A 10,564-nucleotide genomic window follows, 5' to 3' on the forward strand; every position below is an offset into this window, starting at 1 on the left:
GGTCTAGAGGAGAAGCGAGCCAAACTGAGGGGCCAAGGAGAAGAGCTCCACAGAGCATTGGCCAAAACACAATCCAAAAAAATGTGAGTCAAGGTCTCCAGAGGACCTTTACAAAAAGGGCAAACCCAAGCATTGTCATCCTCAGAAATCACAAATCTACCAATGTTGGCTCTAGATGGGAGAATATCCCATGCAATTTTCCAGAGAAAATGTTTTAACCTAGCTTGAAGCTTGAGACTCCAAAGAGCCTGCCATGCAGCCAGGGAGAGAGGGGAAGACCTACTAGAAGGAATAGAGGAGACTTCCCTTGCAGACTTTACAGAGAAATTGCCGGAGGAGGAAGGCATCCAAGACCATTTGTCTCCAGAATTGGTACAAGGAATATGGATTTGGAGAATATTCTGCACTGTTGTTGGATCAAATAAGTCACGCAGAAGATCTTCATTCCAAATTCTAGCCCCTGGCAAAAACAGATCAGCCACAAAAAAATCTGGAAGCTCCACCAGATTTCTATTCGGCTTGGGCTTGAAATAAGGCATGGAAGGGATCCAAGGAGAATTCCAAACCTGTAAATTCTCACCTCCAGTAATAGACCAACAAGCTCCCAATTCAACCACTTTCCTGTTCTTCATCAAACCTTTCCAAATCCAAGAAGATTGAGGGCTGACCTTGGCATCCAAAAAAGAAGTACCATTTTGGAGGTATTTTCCTTTAAGGGCTTGAACCCATAGCAGAGGTTCATTGAGAACCATTTTCCAACTCAGCCGGGCAAGGAGAGATTTGTTGATGAATTCCATAGAGCAAATACCAAGACCACCCAAGGCTTTTGGTTGGCAAATACTGTCCCAAGATAAAAAAGTAAGGTTATGCTTCTTGTCTTGAGGAAAGCCCCACCAAAACTTCCTTAGAATTGAATTGATCTCAGAACAAAAATTCTTTGGAAGAAGAAAAATAGACATTATGTAGGAAGGAATAGCATTTGCAACAGATTTGATCAGAGTAGTTCTGGCTGCCTGAGAAAGTAGTCTGGCTTTCCAGCCAGTAACTTTGGCAAAAATCCTCTCCTTGAGCTCAATAAGGGAGTCACTTTTCTTCCTATCAAAGAAAAGAGGGAGCCCCAAATACTTAGCTCTGGCTGGAATAGGAGGCAATCTGAGAATATGATTGATGGATGCTTTGATGGTTGGCTTGCAGTTTCTGCTATAAAAAATTGCTGACTTAGAAAAATTTATACATTGTCCAGACCAATGAGAATAGGTGTTGAGACAATTGAGGATAATAGACGCTTCATCACTATTAGCCCTAGAGAAGATCATAACATCATCAGCAAACAACAAATGAGAAATAGGCGGGCTCAATCTTGCAATTTTAATACCATGAAGGGAGCCCAACATTTCTTCTCTCAACAAGAGTCTGGATAAAATTTCAGATCCTAGGATAAAGAGAAAAGGAGAGAGAGGATCTCCTTGTCTTAATCCACGGGAAGGCTGAAAGTTACCAAAAGGGGCACCATCCAGTAGAATGGAAAAAGAGGACGTCGTAAGACATTGACTGATCCAATTAATCCATTTTGGATGGAAGCCGAGCAAGGAGAAAATTTTTAGGAGAAAATTCCATTCCATGGAGTCAAAAGCTTTCTCCATATCAAGCTTCAATGCCATAAGTCCACCATTCCCTTTTTTCTGTTTCATAGAATGGAAAACCTCATGTGCAAGAATGGTGTTGTCATGGATGGACCTCCCTTTCAAAAAAGCGGATTGAGTTGGGGAGACAATCTTATGAAGGAGAGGTTTGAGTTTATTGGACAAGATTTTAGAAATAATCTTGTAGTTGAAGTTGATGAGACTAATAGGCCTAAAATGGTTCACCAAAGAAGGATTCTCCACCTTAGGGATTAGAGCAATATTGGTATGATTAAAAGCTTTGAGCATAAAACCTCCCCTGAAAAAAGATTGAACAGAAGCAATAACACTGATCTTCACTATGGGCCAGTAAGATTTATAAAAAAGGCCAGTCATTCCATCAGGACCAGGAGCTTTATTAAGGCCAAGGTCTGAGATGGCTGAAAAAATTTCACACTCATCAGGAATGGAACACAAAAGCTCATTCTCTTCTACAGTAACAACAGAATCTACTAAATCAGTAAGGCCTTGATCAAGAGTGGCATTAGTAGTGGAGAACAGAGAATTGAAATGGTTAACCAAATGAGAGCCAATAAGATTCCTACCTATAATTCTGGAGCCATCAACAGAAGACAAACAAGAGATGGAATTATACCTTCTTCTGCATGTAGTGGAAGCATGGAAGAATTTGGTATTGAGGTCTGTACAGGATAACCACAGCTCTCTGGATTTTTGTTTCCACAGTACTTCCTCTCTCAGAAGTTGCTCCTGCAAAGCCTCTTGAAGAGAAGATTCCCTTGCCACATTAGCCAACGAGTGAGGGCTAGCTTGAATACCATTGATTTCAGCCATCAGTATCTTTATCTGAGTTTGAATGTGCCCAAAATGATGTGTATTCCAGTGTTTTAGAGCAGCCTTTGTATTATTCCACTTTCTGCTCAAAGAGAAAGCTGGAGAACCTTCCACATCTGTCAGCCAAGCCTCAGCCACTACACCATGACTAGAACGGTCACGTGTCCAGAATGCTTCAAAACGAAAAGGTTTGGGAATATTTTGGTAGGAACCAGCAGAGGATAGCAAAATAGGACAGTGGTCTGAATTAGAAGCCAAAAGATGATTAATCAGAGAATTGGGATAAAGATGAACCCAACCTTGATTAGCCAAACCACGGTCAATCCTCTCTCTAATATTGTTCCTGCCTAAACGATGATTGCTCCAAGTGAACTTATTTCCAACAAAGCCCAAGTCAACTAAAGCATTAGAGTGTACAAAATCAACAAAATCAAAGTGGGAGGGAGACCCAAAACTTCGACCACCTCTTTTGTCTGCAGAAGACAGAATTGCATTGAAATCACCCAAGAGAAGCCAAGGTCCATCGAAAGAGGAACCCACTCTTGTAAGATTAGTCCAAAAAGTGTTACGATCCTGTAAGGAATGAGGAGCGTAGACACATGAAATCAACCAAGAACACGGGGAGGGATCAGAAACCACACGACAGGAAATTTGATTTTGATCCAGATAGATAGGCTCCAAAGAGAAACCCGGCTTCCAAGTCACAAAGAGACCTCCTCTACAACGAACTGGAGGGACTTGCAACCAAGAAGAAAAACCCATGCGAAAGAGAGAATTCCAATAACGGGAAGACAACACCATAGTCTCTGAGAGAAACAGCACATCAGGTCTATTGATCCTGATGAGAGCTCGTAAAGTACGAATTGTCGGGGCACAAGCCAATCCCCGACAATTCCAGGCCATCACCTTCATGGGGGGGAAGGGGGCAGGGAGAAACCTGCAGCCCCGCTTGAGTTGGTAGCATTAAAATCCTCATCTTCAGTAGCACAAAGTGGAGGAGCAGAGAGCAACTTGGGTTTCTTGGAAGAACTGGATTCCTGGTTGATAGAAGGGATAGAAGGGTTTATGGATTTAGTGTAAGGGTGGAAACGTTTTTTGGAGGTGACAGTAGAAGGGTATTTTGGTGGTTTAGGAGGTGGAGGGTGACTGGGTGTTCTAGAAGGGGAGTGCGACGTGGCTTTTGGGAAATGGTTTGAGGAATTGGTAACGTGGCATTGGAGGGGGAAGAAATTAAGTTTCTGGTTGGAGGAGAACTAGATTGGTTAAGTGGGCATTGTTGGCACGAGGGGCTGTTTGGGTTAGAAGTATTGGGCCACGAGCTGTTGGGAAAGTCAAGCTGCAGGTTGTTTAGTGTGGTGAGTTGGGAAAACATTAATTGGGATGCGATGGGGTTCAGCTGAAAATTGACAAGGGGAGACTTTTCCATCAAGACAGCCATAGGAGAAGGACCGGGGTTCAATGCAGGTGAGTTGGTGGAAGAAACGTGTTGAGCCAGAGAAAGACTACTGACCTGAACAGTGCTGAGTTGAAGAGAGCCACTCGTTTCTACGGGCTGGTTTGACTCAGTGGAAAGATTGGGCTGAGCACAAGAACTAGAACCAGAGGCTGCCATGGACACTGCTGGTTTCCTAGAAGAAGATAATAGTTCCACACGATTAACATGAGGAGAGCTAGCTTTGAGTTTGGGGCCGAACCTTCCAGTGATAAGTGGGCGAGGAACTATAGGACAAGAAGCAGATAAATGCCCTAATCTTCCACAAGCATAACAGAATTCTGAAAGACGCTCAAACTGATAAGTAATCTCAGCAGGAGGCTTGTGAGCTCGCTGAAGAAGAAACCCAGTTGGCAGAGGTTCATTCAAAGGAAGAAGAACACGGATACGCAAGAAACTTGTCCTATTTGGTTTCAGATTTTCAGAGTTATCAACATGCACTAGGCCACCCAAACTTTCAGCAATAATAGTGGCGTTAGCAAAATTCATACGGTCAAGTGGAAGACCATGCACTTGCACCCAAATGGCTGCTTTAGAGAAATCCACTTCTGCATAAGTTTCATCATTCTCCCATCTTTTCAAGAACAACGGAGTTCCCTTGATATTCCAAGGGGAACTATTCAGGACCCTAGCAAGGTCATCCTTATCCTCAAAGGTGAAAACCATTTTATTATCTTCTTTGTCTTCTGAGATGAAGGGCTTCAAGAGCTGCCAAGCTTGAAGGATATTGACCTTAATAGCAGATTTCGAAAAAGGTTTGAGGGAGATGATCTTTCCCACCAAAGTGAGAGAGGGTGGAGGGGGGACGTCATATGTGGGTTCAACAAGGTTTGGGGTGGTGTCGTCAGAACATTGGAGAGCATTAGTGTGGGCTATGAGATGGTTTAATTCTTGGTTGAGAGTATCCATGATTAAATTCTTGATTAACAGGATAGGATGTGATCGGAGATTGAGTAGAGATGGAGGAGGAGAATCAGGAAGGGGAAAGGTGAACAGGGTTCAAGAGGACTCTACGAGAGAGGTGGAGTTTTTTTTTTTTAACATGTAGTTTAGTTCTTATTGATCCCAAAGAAACTCCTCTTATCAAAGATTGAGAAGTGAAGGTAAAATCCAAAATAGGGCCAATAAATAAATAAATGTTTTGGAGTCCAGGTTTGGATGAAGGCTTTTTTCGTCGCATGACAGTTGGCACTATAGCTACCTCTTCACATGGACATGGTGGCACTCTATCCACCTGTATTGATTTTGCATTTTTCCTTTGAAATTAAGACAAATTGGAAATTTGGAAGCATGCTGCCAGCGAAACGGTATATTAACCAATACATTGCAAATTTTTCCAGAAAATATCCGACTTATATCCGATAACCCATATAACACATGACCAAAGCAAATTTCTAAAGGCCCTCTTGTACAAAGAGACACAAGACTTTGTCCCTCATTATATCCATAAGTAGGACGAAAACTTCCCTAAGACTCTTGAGCCGCATTGGAGAGAAGATCTTTGATCGTCAATTGTGAAAAAATTACTATCGACAAAGGGGAGTCAGCATGGCCGTTCTGAGTTTGCCTACATTTGATCTGTGGGCATATATTTGCTGTTTCAAAGATTGCTTCATTACTTCACAGCTGACTCTTTGAGAAAATTGGGGAAAGCAGCTTCTCCAACTCCACCAAACTGAAATACAATTAAAATAATTAGTAAGCACACTGCATCTAGCAATATGAAACATAACAAAAGTTTGCTACATAAGACGCAAATTAACAAGAAAAACTTCATAAGCAGCTTACATCTCAAATTTGCGATAGGCTTCCTTTCTTTTTGTCATGTACACATCACCATCTTTAGGTAAATTGCTTACCGCACTGTCTGCAAAAATTAGATGGAAAAGAACAAGGGAAATGGAAGGTGAGGAGTTTGGAAAATATAGAGTCAAAGAACATATATCTTGAAAGAGAACAGCAGTTAGCTTGTCAACCCACCCAGAGAACATTTACAACAAGATTTTAAACATCTCAATGCTTGAAGATTAGCAAATTTTTGTCAAAGCAACCATGGTAGCAACATAAAGATGCTTCTAATTGGTATATATAATGACTGAAGATAGCTGTCGTTGGTTAACCCAATCAATTAATAGATGCTTGCAAGTATGATGGTCCTAATGATTCACCTGCATGTATTTCTGACCAGACAATTGTTTTAGTATAACATCTAACTACAATCTAAAGAGCTGTCAGGGGAGTAGAACAAATATAGATCATAATGATCCATTTAATAATGTGCCAAACATTTTGATCTTAAACAAAAGAAGAAATAAAACTAAATATGCCAAAACTACTACTACTACTACTACTAAGTTATGAGAATTATTAAATGTGCAACTGACAAAGGAAATTAGCCATAAAAAGAACAATCAAGGCTCCGCTTAATAGATGTCCTCCAGATAACAACCATGAAGGAGAGAGACAGAGAACCAGTCTTGTAAAAGAAAAGTTCAAAACAAACGCACACACGCACTCAAACTATTTCCAAAGCAGGAGACAAGGAGGCCATTGTGGACATCCCATGAAGGCAGAACCATTGCATTGTATTTACACAACATTTATAATGTGCGCATTTATACTTGTAGCATTTGAGCTTAAGTTTTTCCTTTTAGAAAGGCCACTTTAAAGAATTATTGGAGTGGCATTTTGAAATTTAGAGCTTGTTTATTACTTCATTTCTTTTCCTTTTTCTTGTTTTTGGTGATGACTCCATTTTCTACTGTGCCATCACTGCAGAGGATGGAATTTTGCCACGAGGTGCTCTGGAAAGCACACATAAGTGAATCTATTTCTATTAAACCTCCAAGCATAATACCCAAAAACAATAAGGAAGTCACTCTAAAGGAGACATACATGGAAGCGCCGCTGGTTGTTTCATCACCACGGTCCTGCGAACCTTTAGAGAAGTTTCTTTGTTTTGCTGCTGCCCACCCTGTTCAAGTAAACCAGTAGCATTAAGTAAGCATAAAGCAGTAATAGATGCACAACAGTCAAGTACAAGTAATAAGGGGGAAGACATCAATCTCCAAGGCCAAAGTTTATGGAAGCATCCAATATTTCTGAACTAATATCCCTTTGAGACCACAAACACAATAGGGGAAGAAAAGGTGAGGCAAAATCTCACTCTATAGCTGGTCAAACTCCTAATACCATAACAACATCTCCAAATGTTTCAGGTACCAAAAGGACACTAACAATTCCAATGATGATGATGAGAATCGATACAAGAAAGTATTTGATACCATCTTCTTTTCTTTTCTCTTCAATATCTTTATATGGCACTTTTTGATGTAGTGCATCAAATGATATCGGGAATGCCGAGAGCACAACTGTTCTTGGACATCCGGATTCGCAATCAGCCAGTCAGAAATTTCTTTAGACTTCACCACCTCGTTTTGATTCAAAGATTCTAACCAAATATACACCGGTCGCCATTGATCAGTACGTTGAAATCGATACGGTGGATTCTCACTATCGAACTGACTCGCTTCTTTTTCCTGCCATAAGAGAGATGGCAAATAACATTATTACAATATACTTGAAGAAACGAATTTTTGAAAATATTAATTAACTTTGCCTTTCGGCTTTCAGTACTAAGGACATAAAATCAAAATTATTCCAAGTGCTTAAAATATTTAAATTAATTTCGTTAAATTGTATCCCTAAGCATACATATAATTCCAAATCTGGAAAATAAACAGCTCGAAATTAAAAGAAATAGTAAAAATAGTGGTACCTGAAAGGGGAGTCTCATGCAATTCTGGATGGAAATGAGCCTCTGGCAGAGATCTGCGCGAGGCATGGATCTGATTCCTTCGGGAAGAGAACCGTGGTTGGCGTCGATCCAGGCTTCGACCTCGTCCATGGAGACCGCTTTGGCCTCGGGGAACGAGCAGAGCCAGGCGCGAGCCATGGTCTCCCATTCCTGGGACTGCTGGTCGCTCTGCTCGTTAGGGTTTTGATCGGCGGTCGAAGGCCCGTGATCTTCGTCTAGGGTTTGTTCCGTGGAGTTGGACATTGTTTGTGCCGCGAAAGAAGTTCGTTTTCACTACGGCTTTAAAAAACAAAAAAGTTACTGAGAATTATTGCGTCGAAAGTGTCGCATTAAGTTATATAGAAGTCCCATCCGGTTGAAAGTCACTATTACCGTCCGCACCTTTGATTTTGAAAACTTAATTATTTTAAATTATTAAGCTGATAAAAATAAATAAATTTAATCACTTAATCATTAATTTAACATATATTTTTATCTAAAATTTTTAACTAAATTTTTTTTTTTTTTCTATTTTACTTAATGGCTTTTCAAATCACTCTTTATTTTATTTTATTTTATTATTTATTTTTTCTAAGGATCGTATTTTTTAAACAATTATATCTTGTAATGGTCATATTTTTTTTAAAAAAAGTCAAATTATTCAACAGTCATATTTTCCACTTTATGTTTTCATCTTTTAATGGTCATATTATTCCCTTCTAATACCATTTATAGAGAATTTATTTTGAGGAAATCACTAATTCGACTTATTTAGTATTAATCAATTCATAGCAATAAAAATTAGAGTGCAGAAAAAACAACTCTTGATTATAATTAGAATAGCTTAATTGGTGTCCTTAAATATTGTCAAAAACACCCATAACATTCTTTTATAGATGCATTACAAAAATAATCTTGAACGGCCACACCTACAAACTCATACGTCAACAAGTTGTACAAGAATTATATATCTAAGAAATTTCAATCTTCATATACAAAAAAACTGTTCACCATCCATGAAGTCCGAATGAAAAGCAACAATACCTTAAATTGAGATTAATTTAGCCCTTCATATCTTCAGGGCCATGCTAACTACAAAACTCTAATTACTAAACAAATTAAAAAAAGATAAAATGGGCGGAAGGAAAAACTACATGATCACACTTGAGTGCCAAAATTGTTTCTTTTTCCCGAAACTAAAAATGGTTGCAAAATTTATCTAATAAATAAACTTGGCTTCATAGTTGCACTACAAGCAAGCTATCTAGTCTTGTGAGCTTTGGACAGCTTCTTCCTTCTTTTTTTCACAGCCTTGTTTACTTTATTCCGGCGAGCCTCCCTCTTCTCCTCCTTGACTTTCTTTTTGTTCTCTTTTCTAGCAGCTTTCTTATCTGCGAGAGTTTCTGCTTCAGATTGAGATGAGAAACTCGCTTCGGAATCGCTTGAGTTCTCTTCGTCTTCGACTGCTTGAGACTCCGTTATATTCTCAGAAGGATTAGAATGAGCAGCTGGATTAATAGATGACCCATCAGAAGGGTCTACTGGCTGTTCAGCTGGAGACTGCTGAGCTCTTGAAAGAACGTCCTTCAGTCCTGTGATAGTCTGGTAATACATATCTTTAGTGTCCTGGCCGCTGGTTATCCTTTGTACATCCTCCTCGACATTCTTCACATGTTCTAGCGTCTTTGGGATGAATGACTGTAAAATAACACCAGAAAATGAAAAACACTCAACAATTTATGAGCAATCAAAATCTATCAGTTGTACAGAGACAAACACCCACTTCAAGTATCAATCTTGAACCCAATTTAGGGGATCTTAAAATTTGCCATGAAAAGGGGATAGATGATGAAAAGAAACTCCTAGAACATAATGCCACTGCCACACAGTTTTTTTTTTTTAGGGGGGGGGGTGTTGGGGCCAGGGAGGGATAAGAAACTGTTACCTGCACAAACACATGGTCTGCAATTTCATCCTCCACAGATATGTCTCCTCTGGCCAAAATTTTTTGTTGCACCTGAAACGAGTTGAAAGCAGTCTCAATAAAAATATCCTGAAGTCCATCAGAAAATTTGAGAGTATAAATTACCAAACCTCTTCCAGATAACTGTCCACAGCCTCCTCAGCAATAGAAGGATCAACTATAAAATCAAAGAGTTCGCGTTTCGTCATAACAGCTACACCATGTTTTCTAAAGAAATCCTGCATGCCACCAAAGCTTAGTTAACTCATACTGCTGACTACAAGCACTTTTAGTTTGATATTTTTGGTTTCAGAGAACGTACATAAATATGGACACAATCTTGACGTAGGAATTCAAGGGCATGAGGGTGATCAAGATCAACCGACTGAGAGACATCTATAATATACAAGTGACCCTGCAAATAAAGAAGAAAATAAATCAAAATGTCCACAAATTACGCATGGAATCAATTCAATATTAGCGCCCCCCCCCAAAAAAAAAAAAAAGCGCACACAAATATAATTGGGGCTCACCTCAAAATAAAGTACGTTATATTCACTGAGATCTCCATGCACCAGTTTACACTTCTGATATAATGTCCGCATTGCAATAATCATCTGAAAAAAGCAATGCCAAGAAGATATTTTGATCATTTCAACAAGACAGCAAATTATGACACTAAGCCCCTTACACTTGCCGAAGAAAGCTATAATAGAAGCATTTGTTGTTGATGCGTAAACCAATACCAAATTTGTTAAAAAATAAAAGTATAATTTCGTAAGATTAAGCATATCAAAAGACAGACGATTTTATATAACTAAAAAATCTCTTTATCTAGG

The 10,564-nt window shown here is 39.4% G+C and overlaps 3 protein-coding genes across 4 annotated transcripts in view; all 3 read right to left on the minus strand.

Moving 5' to 3' along the window:
• Window positions 1-3,494, minus strand: part of LOC132176566 (uncharacterized) — a 5,672-nt gene extending 2,178 nt beyond the window's left edge. Inside the window, exon 1 of the mRNA XM_059588813.1 lies at window positions 2,278-3,494. Within this exon, the coding sequence (XP_059444796.1) occupies window positions 2,278-3,386 (1,109 nt within the window). The 5' untranslated portion in view covers window positions 3,387-3,494. The remainder of the gene's footprint in view (window positions 1-2,277) is intronic.
• Window positions 3,495-5,268: 1,774 nt separating this feature from the next.
• LOC132175333 (uncharacterized) lies at window positions 5,269-8,070 on the minus strand. Of its 2 annotated transcripts, none has more exons than XM_059587234.1 (5): window positions 7,745-8,067; window positions 7,251-7,505; window positions 6,862-6,940; window positions 5,755-5,833; window positions 5,269-5,641 (listed from the first exon to the last, which is right to left on the minus strand). In XM_059587234.1, exons 1-5 carry the CDS (start codon window positions 8,024-8,026, stop codon window positions 5,587-5,589), a joined length of 750 nt encoding a protein of 249 aa, XP_059443217.1. In that variant the 5' UTR covers window positions 8,027-8,067; the 3' UTR covers window positions 5,269-5,586. The 2 variants fall into 2 exon arrangements, 1 of the variants encoding a protein (XP_059443217.1); XR_009439419.1 differs by having other exon boundaries at window positions 5,617-5,641; window positions 5,755-5,829; window positions 7,745-8,070.
• A 636-nt stretch (window positions 8,071-8,706) lies between these two features.
• LOC132175598 (uncharacterized) lies at window positions 8,707-10,363 on the minus strand. Its single transcript, XM_059587587.1, has 5 exons — window positions 10,259-10,363; window positions 10,048-10,140; window positions 9,857-9,964; window positions 9,708-9,779; window positions 8,707-9,460 (listed from the first exon to the last, which is right to left on the minus strand). Exons 1-5 carry the CDS (start codon window positions 10,340-10,342, stop codon window positions 9,023-9,025), a joined length of 795 nt encoding a protein of 264 aa, XP_059443570.1. The 5' UTR covers window positions 10,343-10,363; the 3' UTR covers window positions 8,707-9,022.
• Window positions 10,364-10,564: the final 201 nt, after the last annotated feature.

Source organism: Corylus avellana, chromosome ca3 (assembly GCF_901000735.1).
Source record: "Corylus avellana chromosome ca3, CavTom2PMs-1.0".
NCBI classification, from domain to species: domain Eukaryota; kingdom Viridiplantae; phylum Streptophyta; class Magnoliopsida; order Fagales; family Betulaceae; genus Corylus; species Corylus avellana.